The 19,395-nt window shown below is 38.1% G+C and overlaps 1 protein-coding gene across 3 annotated transcripts in view; it reads left to right on the forward strand.

Annotated features, from left to right (window-relative positions):
* Positions 1-6: 6 nt before the first annotated feature.
* DNAJB6 (DnaJ heat shock protein family (Hsp40) member B6) overlaps positions 7-19,395 on the forward strand; it is a 66,139-nt gene continuing 46,750 nt past the window's right edge. For 2 of the 3 annotated variants that reach the window (XM_009281841.2, XM_009281839.2), the window contains exons 1-5: positions 7-141; positions 9,611-9,719; positions 11,362-11,471; positions 14,186-14,245; positions 14,608-14,718. In XM_009281841.2, the coding sequence (XP_009280116.1) occupies positions 9,655-9,719; positions 11,362-11,471; positions 14,186-14,245; positions 14,608-14,718 (346 nt within the window). In that variant the 5' untranslated portion in view covers positions 7-141; positions 9,611-9,654. Of the gene's footprint in view, positions 142-5,243; positions 5,268-9,610; positions 9,720-11,361; positions 11,472-14,185; positions 14,246-14,607; positions 14,719-19,395 lie in introns of those variants that run through there. The other variant, XM_009281840.2, reaches the window with a different exon arrangement.

A 19,395-nucleotide genomic window follows, 5' to 3' on the forward strand; every position in this document is an offset into this window, starting at 1 on the left:
GAGCGGAGGAGACAGAGTTTGGGATCCCCGGGTCGTACGGTCCCAGATCGGATTTGTCTCCTGTTTGCCGCAAGCAGAGAAGGGCTGGGAAAAAAAATCCGCGTTTCCATTTCTGCTTGCAGTGGTTTCAGTTACGAGAAGGTGAGGGAGAGCCTGAGTTCACCCTTTGCTCTGGAATGTGTTGAACAGACCTTTTACTTAAAGTGCTTTTCTTCGCAGCGTACTTTTTTGGTGTGCTTGTAAACTAAACGTGCTTTTTTTCCCCCCGATAGAAATGTTTAGTTAAATCCTGTTCTGCGTTTATTAACTCAGAGTAGGGTCAGTTGTAAGCTTTGTTGGGTGAAGGCGGTAGTGGTCAGGTCTTTTGAACTCGCTGTTGCCAAATTCCAAGCTGAGTTCAAAATTGTTACTGGCAGGTAAGGAACACGGTTTGTCGTCAGTATTTGCTGGACTTCTGAGAGGGCAGCGAGTTGGGAAGTGAAGTTATTTATGACCAGCGTTCCTGTTTGTAGCAACAGTTTATGCCGTGTTACAGTTTTACTGTTGGAGCTCTCGTTGGCTGCTGAAAAGCTCTGCTGCAGGCTTGAGCATGAAGGCATTAGAAAAGATTATCCAAAATACTGAGCAAATTTAGTTTGGATTCTGATAATAATAAACTGCTTGTTTGGTTCTCATTTGGACACAGTAACATCGTAGAAGCTATATTTATAACAATGCTAATGTGCAAATGGTCAAGCTTGTGACATTGCATAATCAATCAATGATCAAGCCCTGAGTTTTTAGGATGTAAAGTGTCAAAAAGTGATAAGAACAAGGTGCTGACACAGAGGGAACAGCTGGAATGAAACTAGGCTCTGCCTTTCTGGTCCTCTGAGGATGCAGTTACTGCTGCCTGCTGACCTTAATTTTTGTTTACTCTTTGGAGATCCTTGTACTCTAGTTCAGAGGCATTTTATGTTCAGCTGATGATCAAGAGCCTGGTGGTTAAAGTACCATTTAGTTTGCTGGATTATGTTGTCAGAGAAGATTTGTTCGGACCAGTGAGTAAATGTATTTACAGATCTTGCCTCTGTGATTACTTTTTTGTGGGTTTTTTATTTTAAACAACCGAAATGCTAACTAGTGCACAATACTGGTCTAACTTTGTTTCCTCCTCTTGGCTCTCATGCTGCCTTTTCAGTGGAGAACAAGAGACCGTTTGAAATGGAAGTTAATTTAGGATTAAATTTTCTTAAATAATCTCAGACATTGGAGGAGAAATTTAAATTGCTACTTTTATTGGCAGGGTTAATCTCAGACATTGGAGGAGAAAAATTTAAATCTACTTTTATTGGCAGTATTGTTTAAACTGCAATGTTAATAATTTCTCTGTCTGTAAACTGCAAAGTTCCCCTCGTTCTCCATCAGATTTGTCTTTTTAGCACTTGTGCTTTCTGACTACAGCACATTCTTACCAAAACAGCTTTTCTCTCTGGTATTTTCTTCTGTCTTTCCTAGATTGATGCAGTTTGCTAATTTATCTTGGCTGGACTTTGGGATAAAGCATGCAAGGCTTCATTTTTGTGTAACACAGGATTTTTAGTTGGAGGGATGATGTACTTTGATATTTATTTTTTTTAGTAGATATATATGTTTCTCTACCTACTGTATTCTTTCTTTCATCCACTAGAAGTTTTGGAATGTACATGGAGAGAGGAGAAAAACTTACGTTAAATCATCTCCTCAATAACAAGGATATATGAGTTCCTAATAGTATTTGGACTGTACTGAGGAAAGAAATACTGGGTTTTTGTGTTTGTTTTTTTTTAAACTGTAAAACTTCCAGGACTCCTGCATCTGTACATCTGTGCTTAACACGTTGGCACAGTTAGGTCTTTGAGCTGAGGTCGTGCGGGATGAGGGTGATGATTGTGTTTTACTGTGAGTCCAGAGGCATTGAAGTTCTAGCCTGGAATTGACTGAAATGTCACACCAGGTTGAACAAACCGAGTGCAGCCACCCGTGTTAGCAGTGTTCAGCTCTTGTGCTGCTGGCTATAGAGGATAGTGCATCTCCATCATGCCAATACACTGGACTTCCAGACTCAAGCAGACCATCTGTTTCTTACCACGTAAATAGTGATGTTTTGAAGGGAATGTATTACCTTAATTTTCAACTCAGTTGTGTGAGGTTTAATACTCTAATATTTTGCTCCTGAAGTAGCAAGTGCTCCATTTCTCTAATAGCATTTATAAAGAAACTCGTCAGCTGTGTCCTGAAAACATTTTCTGTCAATAGCTTTTCCTTTGTCTTGATTTATTCAAGGAATGGAAGGGTTAGTGAGATATTACTTAGCTTCGTCAAAACTTGCTGGATCTTACATATGATGATTATTTATTTCAAGATAGATATAAATTAAAACTGTAGTTGATGATATTAGTAGGTTTAAATTTTATTTTCTTTGCTTTTGAATGAAATACTACATTTGAATGGATGTTAGATTTTTCTTAAGTTTAGATTTAATGAAAGCATTCTGCTTCTGTTTAACAGCTGGGGAAGAAATAATTCATGCATATGAATTTCACTCCTACAGTTACTAGTTGTAGGTTTCATTTATGTTCTCTGTTTGTTCTGAATAAGTACTGAAATCCCACTGATACTAGTGAGGACTCGGCACTTAACAAGGATCTTGAAGCTCATATAATTAAGTCTGAAGCCATTCACAGCTACATTGCAGCCAGCTTTTGTAAAAACATTGTTAATTCTTTTGATTAGAAGAAATTCTTTTGTTTTAAAATGTAGTCTGACTCTATGACAGCCTGTCATCGTTGCTCTGAAAAAGAAATGGGCGTTTGCTTTAATGCACTTTTTTTTTTTTTTTGCTGGTTGGCTTAAGTAAAATTATGACTCCAAAAACGACTTCCGGGGAAGTGTGTCGAAACTTTAAACTATTTTCTTTTCCCTGAAGGATCATCTGGTTGCGTGTGATTATTTGGCTGAAACTTTCAGGACCCGATCTTTGCCAGTTGAGGCTTTCACTATTTTTAATCGCTTAAAATGTATGATCTGTGTTTGATTTTTAAAATGAGTTAGGAATATTTTTACTTTGTATAAAATAGCCTTTTATGGATAGTTTTAGGAGGATGCCAGTGTTCCAGATATTTGTATGACACAATTCCAAATTTGGACACCTGAGTTGTTGTGTTTTGGAAAAATGCCCCTTTGCTTTAAGGAGAGATCCTGAATAAGTACCCCTTGATGTAAGGCATGCTCATAGATCAGATAGATAAGCAGTAGAGTATCAGCCAAGGGTGTGAATAGGGTAGCCTATTCACTGATCTACTTCCTTTTCCAGTTTTTGTTGGCTAGTTTACATTTCTGTCACAGATGAAGATTTTTCGCTATCTTCTGTTTCCATTTTTGGTAGGTTAATTGTTTTTTAATGGTTTCTTACTTGTTGCCCTCTACAGGCTTTCCATGTGCCAGGCAATAATACAGACAAGAAAGTCTTGTAGTTCTTGTCACAGTTGTGTCTTGCTCCCCTTGGGGAGGAGGGCAATGGACAGGGTTCTTTGTAACTTCTTGCCTTGAGGGGTGAGGGAGCCGTGTGCAGGTGGCTCTTTTTTTGGTTGTGGTGTGGTTTTTTTTTAAATAGAACTTGAACTGCAAGGTAAAGCAGTCAGCCTAGCTACCTTTTCCCCTGTATGAACTGCATCCTCTCATATAATAATCACTGTGTTCAAATCCACTCTGTTTTCTAACATAGAAACAGGATGTTTGGTGAAAACATGAGACTAAACTAAGCTTTTTGGAATGTTCATTTTATTAGATTCATCTCATGGGGATGCTGTTGTAGTACTAATGTAATGAGTATAAACATTGCTATTTAAGTATATTTTATTAGCTTTAATTATATGGTAAATTTACATTTTTCTACGAAACAATACATTTCAGGAACCTGTGAAGTTAAACTGTCACAGCTTCTCTAAGCTTAGGTAAGTAGAAGTTAAAAGTACTGAGGTTTTTAATATACCGTAGTCTGTACCACACCATGCATATATCAGTGGGAAGAAAAATTTAATGTTGGTGCGTTGTTTAAATGTATTTGTCAGATAAATTAATCACAAACTTTATACAGGTTTTCTTGCTCTGTATTATTGCACTCATCAGAATTAAAGTAACTTTCTTTTGGTTCCTTAGCATTCTTAAACTTCCTCTTACAAAGATTTTCTGGTATACAGTGTGGGCATTTTTATGGTAGCACTTGTACAGTGCTAGCACAGTGGACCTTTGCTAGTACAGCCAAGAGACTGCTCGTGGTCTCAGCTCAGTTCCATGTGGCACATCCCAGATATTGTTGCTAGAACTGACAAAGATCTCTTCATTTTATTTGGAATTTGGCCAAGGTTTGGCAACTTGTAAAGATAGCTTCCTGTGTTGCTGAGTTGTACTAGGTAAAATGCATTTGATTGTTGTCTGAGTGCTCTTCCGCTCTGAAGAGTTGTGGTGTGAGATTTGTCTTTTTTTGGTTAGGGTGTAGGATGACAGCAGAAGGCAGTTTCTGTAACCAGCATCTGTGTGTTAAAGGCAGTGACCTCTTCAAGCCAGTGAGAACTCCTTGAGACACTGGTACAAATGTGTCTTGGAAGCCTTGGCAAATAGTGCTTTATGGTTGATCTTTATTTACCCTTCTTTTAGACGGGTAACTTGGAGAGATATAGGCAAGTAATTACAATTCATGGATTGTGTTTGAAATCTGTAGCTGTGAGCAAATGAAGTGACCGAACTTCATCTGAAGTTTGGTACTTTAAGACTGAAAATATTTGTACATCTCTGAATTTACTGTACTGTAAATAATAAAATGCTTAGCAAAGGTGTCTTAGCTATATAAAAATCAAATGAAGAAATAGTAGAAAACTTTGAAAGCGTGTGTTGCTTGGTATTCTTTGTATGGCCCTGGATCCACAACAGCATTAATGCTGCGGTAGTCTTGCTCATACTTTGAAGGAGTGTAAAATTTCGTCAGGTCCAGCTGACATACTGCTTTCTAATAAAACTCTTGGAATGTGAAAAATCATATTTTTTTTAATCATAGGTTGCAATTCCCAAAGATCCTTGAGTGTATGCATCATCTATTAACATACCAGAGACATCTCTAAATTGCTCAGTTGCTGTTGACTAGGTCAGACACAAGCTCAAGCTGAACTGGGATTCAGGACAGGGTATTTATTCTTCCTGTGTAGCCAGCAGGATGCAATCCTTTAGATACGTTCATAGAAAGCAGGCAGGTACTAGGAATTGGATGGCTGTGCAACTTGCATGGGATGTTGATGACTGGCTGCTTCTGTGAATTGCATGAATTTGGAACTCCATCTCCCTCTACGCAGGTGACTGCACTAGTCACTAAGCTTGAGCTATTCTGGCATCTTTCAGGACTCTCTGTGCTGCCCTGTTGCTTCATGGCCAGAAATAGATAACTTTTTCTGACTGGGCTGACTGCAAAGGTCGCATGCCCCTTGCTGTCTGAATTCCCTCCTGACTGATTTAAGAATTTCTTGTTTGGATACCTTCCTCCCTTCCGTATTTAGTTGGGGGTGCTGCTTTGTCATCCCTGCAGGTTGTGCATCTGATTACTTTTTTTTCTTTTGTCATCTGATCTTATAAAAGTTTATAGCTCTCTACATATCTATCTTCTGTAATTCTTCTCATGCCTTTTATGTAGCTGAGGACTTTGCTGTAAAGAGAGTTTGAGACGGGTTTCAAGATAACTCTAAAGTGACCTAGCTTTGGGCTGTGCTATAAGAGGGAGTTCTCAAGCCTGGTCGTATAGTGTGTCAGTTGCGTCGAGTCAGTATGAGCATTCAGGGCTTCTGCTTGGTAAGCCAGAATAAAGCTGACTTCTCCTGTGATGACTGAGAAATCTATAAGCTATGGAAACTTTTGGTTCGCATAAACTTTTGGATGTTTAATTTGTTCATGCTCCAAAGAAGGAGTTAGACTAGCTGATAACATCCTATAAACATAGTGCAATTATGAACACAAGTAACTGTAAATTTTTGAAAGCAAACATGAAGGTCATGAAACAACTTCTTTCATCTGGAGTTTTTTTGCTTCATTTTTTCTTCTAAGACTTTGAAGATTTTCTGTGGTTGGAAGTGGGAAATTAGCTAACGTGGGCTGGCTTCCTTGTGGCTTTGGAAAAAAACTCTTGAGTGCCTAGTTAATGAGCCTTGCTTGTATATTTGGAGACAAATTGTTTGATAGATTTGGGGTTGGAAGAAGATTTTTGTCATGTCATTTTGGTTAGGACAGTTGAGGTTGTTTTTTTTCATTTTGCAGGAAGGTATATGGTTTGCTGCTTTGAAACATATAGGCATTTTCACCATGCAGATTCCTACTAGCCTTAACACTACTGATTTTATTTATTTTTTTTTTTAACCAGCCATTTTCTGTTTTGTTACAAGTTGATGGTGGTTGTTTTCTTGAGTGAATATTTTAAATATTTTTTTCCTGGAAAGATTGGAGACAGAGGTCTTTTCTAGTTTGTGGGTGTCAGGTTGGGGGGGTTTTTTTGGTTGTTTTTGTGGTGGTGTGGGGTGTTGTGTGTTGGTTGTTTTTTTTTTTTGGTCTTACTGGATGTTGAGCAAAAATCCAAGTATTTTTAAGGGGCTGAGTATTAGTTGATGCTGTTTCATGTTTTTGCATGTTTTGCTTAAACTGGACAAAAAAAGATGCAGATGGATTTTCTTCATGTAAATACTGCTGAAACCTTTTTGCACCCAAGAAAAAAAGTTCCTATGATACCTAAAACTGTAGCAGTGCAGTTTATGCTTTATGGTAACTAACAGATAGAAATAATGATTAATCGGAGATGAACTCTTACTGTCACCCGAATGTTTGATTGAGAGAAGGAGAATATAAACAGTTTGTTTTCTTTAGAGAGCTGCTGGCTTGTCTTAATTCCAGACTTTATATTAGCAGCAAGTGAAAACTGAACAATAACACACTCATAAAAGATAGAATATGCAAGTCCCAGACATTTCTTTGAAACAAATAATCCTCTGTTCTTGGAGGAGTTGCTTTTTAGGGTCAGAGTAATCTATTAAGAGCTGGTCACGTTGCCTCAGCACTCATTTTTGGTCCCAACTTCAGGCTTCTGTTATTTATGATATATTGGTGTACGTATGTATGTATGGAGTCTGAACTTACAACACTGCAGCACTGTTTTTAAACAAACAGCTAAAGTGTTTAAAGAAATATATGTTGAAATCAATATGACTACCAGTGTGCACAAAGTTCTCTAGGAAATGATGTGATTTAATTTTTACATCTAAGTTGCTTTTCCTACCTGCTTATTCTAGCTAGAAGTTTAAGTTTTGAACTTTGCCTTTACGATAACTGCCTAAATTGAGAGGAGTGCTAATGCAAGTCTTGTATTTAAGAAAAAAAGGAGAATATAGAAAAAACACTTAGTGGAATGGTATGTGCTTTTATGTGTTGTGGTTTCCTGCTGTTAGTTCACTGGTTTTAGGCTAGTATCTCTTGTTAGGAGGGGCTCTGACCTCTAGCCTTAAGCCTGACTCATACTAGATTCCACCCCCCCCACCCCCCCCCCCCCCCCCGAACTGTATGTTCCATATATGCTATTACTCATAAGGATTGGCTACAGGATTTGATAACATACTTAACCCATGCTAACCTTGCTCCTCACCTGTGTATTCATAGAGCTGTTCTTCTAATCATTGTTTGGGAAACAGCAAAACTAGTGAGGCTAGTTGATAGCAAATAGATTACCAAAAATATCCCAGAATATATGTTTACATATTGAACCCTGCCATTACTATATTAGCATTGGTATTCTTAATGTTCATTGTAATGCATGTCTCCCAACTTCCCTTGGTGTTGGTCACAATATTGACTATACCCTTACTATTTCTTTCAGTGTGGAGGTTTCTTCAAAGGGCAAAGTCAATTAGAGGTCTGTTTACCTGCTACACTTTAATTTTGTAAGTGTTTGTGGGACTCTGTGGTTAATTAGATTGCTAAAACCACCCAAGTTTTAAAAACACATGGCTCCTCCAATACATTTGCTTCTCTAAGTAGTTTGGAGGGGGGAGGTAGTGTGGCAGGGTATCTCTTAAACTGGTTTTGCCATTTGAGGAAATGTGTGTGTAACCACATCCCTAATTAAAGTTAATTAAGCTTTAACCTACAACAGCAATGTATTTTGAAGATGTACCAATTTATTTTAGAAGGAAGTCTCTCTCTAATGTTTACATCCCAGGATGTTGAAAGATAGATGTAATACTAATACAATAAATTAATTTCAGAATATTTCACTGGGCTATATCATGCTTGATTCTTTCAGCATTTGTGTGAAAAAACATGCAAATGAGACTTTGCCTGGGCTGAAATGAAAAACACTGAATGGCTTGGGGCGGGGGGAAGTGATTTCAATGAATTTTTGTTCTTGATGCACGGGATAAGAAAATGTGACTAATACATTGCTGTGTTGTTATGTTCTAAGTATATTTGGGTGACTTTGCCTGCAATGAGTTGATAACTCATTGAAAAGGTCAGTGTTGCCTTGTTCATAAAACTTGAAACGAACCAGCAGCAGTGGTAGGATGGAAAAGTGGCTGGAATTTTTGCCAGAAGGGAGACTGGTTACAAATGGTGGAGAGAAGAACCCTTTGCATGAAGAGATGAAATGTTCTTGAAATTTTTAGAAAGATTCTTTAATCTTAATGGTCATTTAGTTGAAGTAATGGTTAGTATAACTGTTCATTGTAACTATAATATTGACAGGAAACTGTCAGTATTTAAATTCAGTAGGGCAAATGCTTTTTCTTTTAGCTTGTAGGTTTCTTGGGACTCTTGTGAAAACTTGATTCTCTTATACTAAGAAACACAAGGTGCCTCTCTACTTGAGTTGGTTGGTTAACCTTGCAGTTTGTGCAATCTTACCTGGCTATGTACTGTATGTTGGTAAACGTAAAGGAAGTAAATGGAATTCAGTAGCTTTGGCAATATGTGAATTTTCTGTCGAGGTTTGAGTATGAGAAAGACTTACTGGGAATTATAGGTGGATTTTTAGATTTCTAAGACCTGCACATACATTGCTTTTTTGAAGGGAGCATCTCGGTGGAAGTAATGTTCTGACCAGTAGATGTGAAAGATGTGGCCCTTTGTTTATGCTCGTATGTGCTTAAGACATGACATAGGTGTCAGAGATGACATAAAGTGAACATGATACGTGGTTTCTTTTGCATTCACAGTTATTAATGTATATATCAAAATGGTGATACACTGTACGTACTCTTCTTAATATACTGATTAAACCTAGCTTTTCAGTCTAATTTGTTTCAGGAACCTGCTGTTTACCTATGTCTCTGTGCACTGTGTTTCAGTGGGATTAAAGAACATAAACAAAAATCAGAATCAAAGTAATTGTTTGATCTGTCAACCTAAAATAAAGCAATTTTATTTCTTGTGTTTGGAACATTCGCGTTTCTAAAAACAAGCAGCTCTCTCAGATCAGGTTTGGTACTGGAAGATACTAGGCTTCTACCTGACTTTTATGAAGTAGCATTACTCTACAAGCTTCATTTACAAGTTCTTGTTGTTGCAGGACTTGAAAGACTCAGCTGTTGTTAACAAGACAACTACTGAAACATGGTGGATTACTATGAAGTTCTGGGAGTGCAAAAGCATGCCTCAGCAGAAGATATTAAAAAAGCGTAAGTATCACTGCTGTATATATATGTTACGTATTTTAAGGAACAAATATAATCACATGGTTTCTGGATTCTCACTTTGTCAATATTAGGATAAGTAGTAGTCATCTGAGGTGATAACCTTCGCTAACAGAGAAATATTTAGTGTTCTGAAGAAAAAGCATTTGCTCATTTTTATGAAATTGGGAAAAGAATCCTGAGTACTGCTGAAGTGAAAATGCTGTCAGTCACTGTTTTTTGATCACTGTTAAATACATTTCTGTACAAGTGTGCCTCCAAACTTGATATGGTACAGGCAGTGACAGCCCCTTCTTCTGTGGCTGAATTGCAGTAACTAGTCTTCCCCTCCTTTTGCAGAGGTGCTTTTTCAAAGTTATTAACAAGTATTTGGCATGCTGCTTTTTTGGATACTAGCTCTTTCTTAACACGAGGTATGGTTGCTGTGCTTAGATTTTGATGGACTAAACATCTGTTACTATTAAAAAAACTGTTTAAATTAGGAGTGTTCAAAGGAATGAAATACAGTTCTTTGTTTAGATTTACTGTTTATATACTGTTTTAAGATGGGTGTTTGTAACACTTTCAAAAGATACCATTTACTTTTCAACAAACAATTGGGAGGAAACATTTCTGTAGTACACATTTCTAGTATACCAAAACTGTTTGACGATATATTGCAGTTTCAAGTAACCTGGAAATACTGTGTTTCTCTCTTGCCTTCTCCTAGGCGCCTGAGCTTAACTAATCAAATTGCACTAGTGCGTGGAAATTTGATTTATGTTTTTTTTCCTCCCTTGTTCTTTTGCAAATTCCTGCACATACTACTTTGTCAGCTCAAATGTTTGAACTGTGATCTTGTATGACTCTCTAAAACACTCCAAATCAACGTAAGCGCAGACTAAGCTTTGCCCCTCTAAGTAGTTATGAACACTTTGCCTAAAATATTTCATTTGAGGATTGGAATTGTGTGCCGGTGTAGCAGTCAAAGAAGCCACTGATGTTAGGATGCTGCCACAGTTTAGTATCAGGGTACTCTTGGAGCTGTATCGTCTTTGTCTGCACCAGAAGAGTACTCTTGATGCTTCCCATGGTTGGTTGTAGTATTGAATAATTATGGAGCTCTAAGGAGAAGCCCATAGCAGAAATGTTATGGAATGTTTTGCTTAGACCTGCCAGATGTTGATCATCAGAAATGCACAGGAATAATCTCAAAATAACTGAAGGACCCTGACTGACTTTTTTCTTTTTTTTTTTAAAGCAAATCTGAGTAGACGGTTCTTTGTGTACCTGCAGAATCTGTTGGTACTGGTCTAGACACAAGACACAGCGCTGGGGAATATCTAAATACTTTAACTCCTGTCAACTTGTTTGAAACATTTGTGTGTATCTGTATAGCATATTCCTTCATTTCAGAGTAAAATATCCTTTGTTTTCCTTCCATTTAGGTACCGTAAAAAGCAAATCTGAGTAGATGGTTCTTTGTGTACCTGCAGAATCTGTTGGTACTGGTCTAGACACAAGACACAGCGCTGGGGAATATCTAAATACTTTAACTCCTGTCAACTTGTTTGAAACATTTGTGTGTATCTGTATAGCATATTCCTTCATTTCAGAGTAAAATATCCTTTGTTTTCCTTCCATTTAGGTACCGTAAATTGGCATTAAAATGGCACCCTGATAAAAATCCAGACAATAAAGATGAGGCAGAACGGCAATTTAAACAAGTAGCTGAGGCCTATGAAGTTTTGTCAGATGGTAGGTATTGTAAAAGGGCTCTTGAACTGCAGGTCTCTAGTCTGGGTATCAGACTGAAAACGCTGATGTATGATGCTTTAAAGGGATATTGTAACTTTGGTTTACCATCCAACTTTACTTCCTTTTCAAAAGAAAAGAGAGAAAAAAGAAGCTTGCAGATAAGACAGAATAAGCAGAAAATTTGAAACAAAAAATTCAGGATCTTTCTAGATGAGTAACCAAACCAGTTTCCTTCTAGAAATTGAAATCCTATGTTTGCCAGGCTCTCGTCAGAAATTTCTGAAGAGATATCTGTGAATACCAATATTCATTTTATCATAGGAGGTAAAGTCATCAGTATAGGGGAATTATTGTGTTTATCCAATACAAATAAGGCTAGACAAACTCTGAAGTATCTTCTGCTGGGCCTACTGCTTCTAGTTCTTATAACAGAAAACTAGTCTTGACAAAGCCCAAGCATACTGTAAACCTTGCTGAAAATTCAGATTGCATTTGGGTGAATTCCATAAATTCAGACAACTGTGATACTGAGGAGAGTGTTTATTTTGAATTGTTCTGAAACAGTTACTTGGCCTGACCCATGTGGTGCAGGAATTCAGCTTATAGTTCACCCATATCTTTTTGATGGCAGTAATGAAAAGTATCATTACCTTTTGCTAGTGTTCTGGCAAAAGCAGTCTGAATCATAACAAAATGATTTAAGCTACTTTGATTATTTTCCCCTGTAATTGACTGCAGCTGTCTATATGCTATTTCTGAAGTGTCCTTGATTTCACCTGAGACCAGTGAGCATGGGAAAGCTATATTTAAAGTGCCAGCAGCATCTAGATTACCTTTCAGAATTTGGCCTGGTTTATCAAGCTGCAGTCTTGTACACCCTGTTTCTTTGGTTTTGATACTTAATTGACATGGGAGAAACAGAACTTAATTTATGGGCAGTTCATTGTATACTTGTCTTCTAGAGTAATTTAACCTTCTTAAGCTAATTTTTTGAGCGAGATAAAAATAGGATACTCGTCTGCTTGTTATACAGATCACCAGGTTCTTCGGAAACAGTACGCTGCTAGAATTTTAGAACATCTTCTAAAAATGCTGCCTGTTTTTGGATCTAGACCAAATCCTAAGTTACTGGTATCTTAACAGTCATTTGTGCAGCAGGGGTATCTGAATCCTGAGCCCTGTGGTTGAGAGGCAATCAACTGTTCTGCAGACTTAGTGACATTTTCCGACACCATTACAGGCTTGAATGAAGACGGGTTTTTGGCAGAAGAATAGTTTTATAAGGGGTTACATCAGCAAAGAATACTGAAATTGGGTGATCGTAGAGCACACTTCCCTTGTGGTTTTAAGAACGTTGTATTTTTCAAGATGAACTTTGGGCTTTGTGAGCCCTCAGGTCTTCCTTGCTGTTTCCTGCTTCTGACAGTTTGTCTGCCATACTGCTGTGGTCTTTTTACGTTGGTGGGTAGGTTAACCTCCTTTCTTTAAAAATTGCTTTCTAGCAATACGGGTAATGTACCAAGCTTTGCTGGGGATGTGCGTGTGTGAACCTACTGCAAGTTTCCATTATTTGGAGATGATCAGTATCTAAAATTTTAATTCCTGTTAGTCAGAAGTATTCTACTTTTCAGCAGCTGTTTGAGGTAACTGCATGTTCTTTCAGTGATGCTATTTAAATCAAAAACATCTTTCACTGAAGAGATTCCAGGGGGAATAGCCTGTTTAATATTAAGAGTCTAAAATCAGATGCCCTGACTGATTTTTGGCTGATACTTCCACACCAGTGCAAGCAAAATAAGCTGACTATCTGCCTTTTTAAGCTCTTCAGGTTCTCTTCCAGTACCAACAGTGCAGTCTGATCTTATGTAGTAATGTAGAGTTAATTTTTCTCCCCTTTCTCATGGATACTGGAAGGCTGGTCTGCAGTGAAATTAAGAGCGAGCCGTTCCATGCCTTCTAAAATAATAGAGGGCAAGCAGTTTGAGTCGAATCCTTCCATGGCATTTTTTTAACATCACTTCATTCCCCTTTATTAAACTGGAAGTGGTTATAATTAATTTGAGGGGTTTTGCAGTCGCTCATACAGACGCTGTCCTTCTGTTCTCATAACTTTGTAATAATGGGCTTGGTCTTCTGCAATAAGAGAAAGAGAGGCAATGGTCAAAGTTTGCAACAAGGGAAATTCCAGTTGGATAGAAGGAAGAGAATGGTTACAATGAGAATGCTTGAGCACTGTTTTCCAGAGAGACTGTAGAATGTTCTTTTCTTGGAGATTGATGAGATCAGAGCTTTATCCGGGCAAGTTTTGGTCAACTTTGAGATTAGACTTGTTTGGAGGAGAAGGCTGAATTCCAGAGGTCCTTTACAACCTAAAGCTTTCCATGGTACCTATGTGAAGATGAAGACTGCAGTATTCTTTTTAAAGGCAAACTTCCTTGTGAAGTTTGTCCTTATACCAGATTTTTTTCTGATACAACAGGACCTGAGCTTCTACAACTAACTTATAATAAGTCTAAGGTTTAGTACCTGTTCATTCTGAACCTAAATTGCTTCGGCAATCCTCAACAAAAATGCTCACCAGTTGCATGCCAGAACTTCTTTAAATAAACTAGCTTTGAGAAGATGTTTAGCTGAGAATACCAGTTAAGTAATTTTGTTTTTTTCCAAATTCAGTGTGCCTATTTACTGACATGATGTACAACTTCTCCTTGTAGCTAAAAAACGTGACATCTATGACAGATATGGAAAAGAAGGCTTAATAAATGGAGGCGGAGGTATGTTGACAACTAGCAGTTCTTTGCTTTCTCTATTCTGGTGGAAAGCCATTTTCTGCAGCTTTCTTTTTAAGACAGGAATCTGGAAATGCCTATACTAAGGCCTAAAATGTAATCTTCTGAAAACTGAAATTACAATTGTTTTTACCTTTTACAACAACTAGAAAAATTGTATTACTGATATCTGGAAACAGAGAAAAGAGAATTAATTACAAAAAGTATTCTGTGTACTTGAGTGATAACTGAAAAGGAAAGAGAAATTTTAGAAATGTGTTTATAAATGATTCAAATACCATATAGGCCTGAACTTTCTTGTTAGTAAGAATGTGTGAGGGTAACTGAAATATAACTTCTTTTTGCAGGTGGAAATCATCACGATAATCCATTTGAATTTGGATTTACATTCCGTAACCCAGAAGATGTCTTTAGGGAGTTTTTTGGTGGAAGGGACCCCTTTTCATTTGACTTCTTTGGTAAGTAATTCGCTGTTTTTAGTTATGTGTCTCTAAAGTATGGCTAAAACTTTACTTTTACAAAACAAACATAGCTATTGCAGCTTACTAGATCTAGCTCCGAAAACTGGAGATAAACAATTGGTATTTTGTATTATATTTAAAATGTTTGTTTCCTACCCATTTCTTCTTGGTTGATTTGATAGTACAGAAAAGATATGGCTTGTCAGTTCATGTTTTGTTGGAAGGCCTGGTTTAAAAGAAAAACCACAAAATCATGGCTGCTATGTCTCTGTAGGTTGGAAGGAACTAACATTCAACAGAAAAAGTATACACTGGAATTCCCTCTCGAGAATTTGACCGGGCAAACTTAGTCTGATGTATTTAATCTCTTTTGATCTGTAAATATTTAATGTAGCATTGAGAACTTCTGAACTGGACAGGTTAACTGTAACTGTTACGACATAGCTCTCAGTGTGAACTTGTATCATAGCAGGAATGGCTTTCTTGTATCAAAATAAGAACAGCTGCATACATAATCTAGACACTCTCCCAAATTCATGTCACATGTTTGCTTGGGGGATAGAGCCCCTAAAGGCTCAGATAACTTAAATAGTTCTTGAAGCCTGGATGCCTCATTTAGTTAAAGGAAGCAATATGTGATAAAGTTGTTAAAGGAATCTTTTTACTATAGTGCTGATGGTCTTTTGGCTTGTGATATTGCTTGCTCTAGTGTATTGAAGGTCTTTTCAGAGGTGCTGGAGTTCTTACTCAATCTCTCTGTGTATGTTCTACTGCATAGAATGCTGACCCATAAAGCAGAACAGATCCTGCGTTCAGTGTTTACTTAGAGAAAGTAAAAAGTCCCATACTGAAAACTGTAAGAAGTGTACTTGAAAAACAAAGCTCTCTTCCTATTCAGTGCTTGGTATTGATTAATCTCTGTAATAATGTATGTAGATGTTTTAATATTTTTAAAGGTAATTTTTTATCTTTGCTGGCAACATTAAGGGGTTAATTCGGCTCAGATTTTAATTATATCTTTCTCTAGTTTGCTATTCAGGGATCATCAGTTGTTGGATGACTAATGAAGGATTAGAAAAGGGGTTGAAGGGCTAGAGGTTGAATTCAGTGGAATGTTAGTTGATGAATTAGATGAGTAGCTAAAGGAAGAATCTGGCAGAGGATAAGCAGCAGAACTTGAGCAATTAAATCCAGTGGGAAATCAGCACAAGTAGTAACGGGCAGATTGGAGGAAGCATCTAGCAAAATACTGATGAGTGAAACAGGGGCTGAACTGGGAAGATGCAACTTCTTCACTGCCCACAGTAGAAGAAGAATCTTAAGGAATACTAGATGAGGATTTCAGTTTAGATGAGTTGGATGATCTCAGCGCTGGTTAGGCCACATCTGGAATACTGTGTCCAGTTCTGGGCTCCCCAGTACAAGAAACAGAGCTACTGGATAGAGTCCAGTGAAGGGCCACTAAAACAATTAAGGGACTGGAGCTTCTCTCACGTGAGGAAAAGGCTGAGAGAATTGCTGGAATTGTTCAGTATAGAGAAAGCTTACGGTGAGGGTCTCATCAATGTATATGTGAAGGGAGGGTGTAAAGAAGGTGGAGCCAGGCTGTTGTCAGTGGTGCCCAGTGGCAGGACAAGAGGCAACGGGCACAAACGGAAGTACAGGAGGTTCTGCCTGAACTTAAGGTAACACTTTTCTGCTGTGAGAGTGACTTGAACATTGGAGCAGGTTGGCTGGAGAGGTTGCAGAATATCCACTTTTGGAGATACTCGGAAGCCATCTGGACGTGATCCTGGGCAACCCACTCTAGGTGGCCCTGCTTGAGCAGGGGATTAGAACAGATGACCTCCAGAGGTCCTGCTAACCTCAACCATTTTGTGATTGGTAGAAAACCTAGAAAAATCTGAGTAAGTTGTTGAGTAGGAAGCTAGTGAGGAAGAGCTGGGAGAGAGTGTTTAGCTTTTTTGTTTATTTTTTAATCTAAGATACTTTAAATAAAATAGTTGGTTCTAAATCACATATCTTTATAGTAAATTGTATAGGTAAGGCATGTTCTAGCTACTGGGAGACTGTTTAATTTTGATTGTGTTTACTTCATCAGCACCAGCAAAAGATTTAACTTGTCTGTAAAAATGTCAGTGTTCATGACTAACCTTAAAGCTGTGAAGTTAAATTCTGCATGTTAAGTAGTCATGGGCTTAAAAAGAACCTGAGGACTTTCTGGCCTCAAGTTGCGCCAGGGGAGGTTTAGATTGGACGTGAGGAAAAATGTCTTTACTGAAAGAGTGGTGAAACATTGGAACAGGCTGCCCAGGGAAGTGGTTGAGTCCCCATCCCTGGAGGTATTTAAAAGACGTGTAGATGAGGCGCTTAGGGACATGGTTTAGTGGGCATGGTGGTGTTGGGTCGACAGTTGGACTCGATGATCTCAGAGGTCTTTTCCAACCTTAATGATTCTATGATTCTATGACTTACCTTCTGGATTCCATAGAAGGAAGTCTGTACAACATAGTGCGTAGAGCTATGTAGCTTATCAAATGGAGGTACCACTACTGCCAAAGTTTTCCTGGGATATTTTAGCTACTTTAGCCTCTCCTGTAGAGGAATAGTGACACATCTTACCCTGTGAAACAGTGGACTTGACAATGTACCTCTGCACTGGTGACATTGAGGCATGCTTCCAAAAAACATTCTCCCCTGCCTAACACCCAAATGTATTTATTTATTCAAAAGCAGGTTATCTACTTCATGTATTGATCACTGTCATTGTCAGCTTTAAGATATGAGTAGCGTGGCACAGGCTCCACTTCTTGCAGAGTAGGTTCTGGCACTGTCAGCAGTGTTACGTATACTCCAGTTGATGAAAACTAACCATTTCAAAGCTACCTCCACTTTATGTGGATAGCTGCAGTCTCAGTGACCAGAGTCCTAAAACCTGTGTTGAGCTTTGGATTCTGAGTAAAAGCTCTTGTAATTTTTCTTGTCAGAAGGCTTCAAAGTGAGCACTTTTCTCTTTTTTTTTTTGGAAATTGTTTTGGCTTTAAGATGCTTAAGATACTCTCTAATACGGAAAAGTGTAACTCAAAACAATTTTTCCACAGCTTTCTATAAAAAGTATTTGCAACAATCTCTGCATTTATGTGAATGTTTAAGGTAGTAGAACATGAAAATACGGGTGCTTTCAGCTGAATGTAGTGCATTAAATGCCAAAAGCGGGCAGTGGAATTGTGTGTATAACGTGAATATTTGTATTGGTGAACTAGAGCCCTTGTAGATTCTGCTGTGTTGAAACACTGGTGGGACAGCTTCTGTCCTGAAGAGTAAGGGAATTTATCTTCTAAAAATGAGGCGTTTTCAACTTGTTGATGAATTTTCTGTGGAACTAGTGACTTTTTAAGGAGCTACTCAGGTTATAATTGGTTTTATAAGCAACTGAATAAGGACTGAGGTCATGCTTTCTAAAAATGTACACTGGTGGAATCAAAGATGAAATTGAATAAATACTTTGAAATGTTTGCACCTTTTATACAGTTTGAAGTGGCATGTAGTGAAGCCCACAGAATGCAGGTGGGACTCTCTATATCCTGATTGCCATTGAATATGTAAAGAGTAGCGTTCAGATGCATAATCCCTGTAAATTTATGGATGTGAAGAATTTCTAAAATTGTGCTATGAATTGAGTCTGTTGAACTCCAGTGAGCTATGTTGCACTGCTATTGCAGTTACAGAAAGTTTTCTTTATAAACAGAGGCATCTTTATTCATCTGTAGGAAAGAGGAGAAGTATGTATGAAGACTTCTGTGGTGATTTTTAACTGATTAGTCCCTTCAGACTCTTCAAATGAAAATTTATAGTACCGTTGAAGACAGCTCTGAACACTTCCAAATGGAGCAAAGTTAATGTTATGTGCTGTGTGTTGCACTGGAATTAACTCAGCCAGTCACAATTTCTCTTCACTGATTTTCAGGCAAATTCTTTGTAAAAATAAGGGTGCGTGAAGGCTAGTACTTTTTAAAACTTGATCTGATAATACAACAGATGGTTAACTCTCTTAACTTTTGAGACATGTGGTCTCGCTTTCTGTGACACCTGGTTACAGCAGAATCTGCTTTTTCCTAGTGAGCTCTTCCAGTGATAGTTTTCGGTCTCTTTGACATATAGATGGATGGTAATCCTTGTAACAGAAAGAAAAGGAAAGGTGATGCTTCCTATGCAGTACTACTCTTTGTATTGCAAAGTACTGCCTTGGAATGCCAAGGTCTGGTTAACTGGTATTCAGCACTCTGTACCATATACTTCTCCTATTCTTCGACTGTCCTTTGACATTAGAACTGACTGTTTACTCTTAATATAGGGATTGATTTCTCATTTGAGTAAGTTTGTTTTATACTTAAACTATAAGTTTAAGTGCTGGTGCTGGTTGACAGCTGGCTGAACATGAGCCGGCAGTGTGCCCAGGTGGCCAAGAAGGCACTGGTGAGGCCGCATCTTGAATACTGTGTTCAGTGTTGGGCCCCTCACTACAAGAAGGACGTTGAGGTGTTGGAGCGTGTCCAGAGAAGGGCAACGAGGCTGGTGAAGGGTCTGGAGAACAAGTCTTATGAGGAGCAGCTGAGGGCTTGTTTAGCCTGGAGAAGAGGAGGCTGAGGGGAGACCTCATCGCGCTCTACAACT

Source organism: Aptenodytes forsteri, unplaced genomic scaffold, assembly GCF_000699145.1.
Source record: "Aptenodytes forsteri isolate BGI_AS27 unplaced genomic scaffold, ASM69914v1 Scaffold21, whole genome shotgun sequence".
Taxonomy (NCBI): Eukaryota; Metazoa; Chordata; class Aves; order Sphenisciformes; family Spheniscidae; genus Aptenodytes; species Aptenodytes forsteri.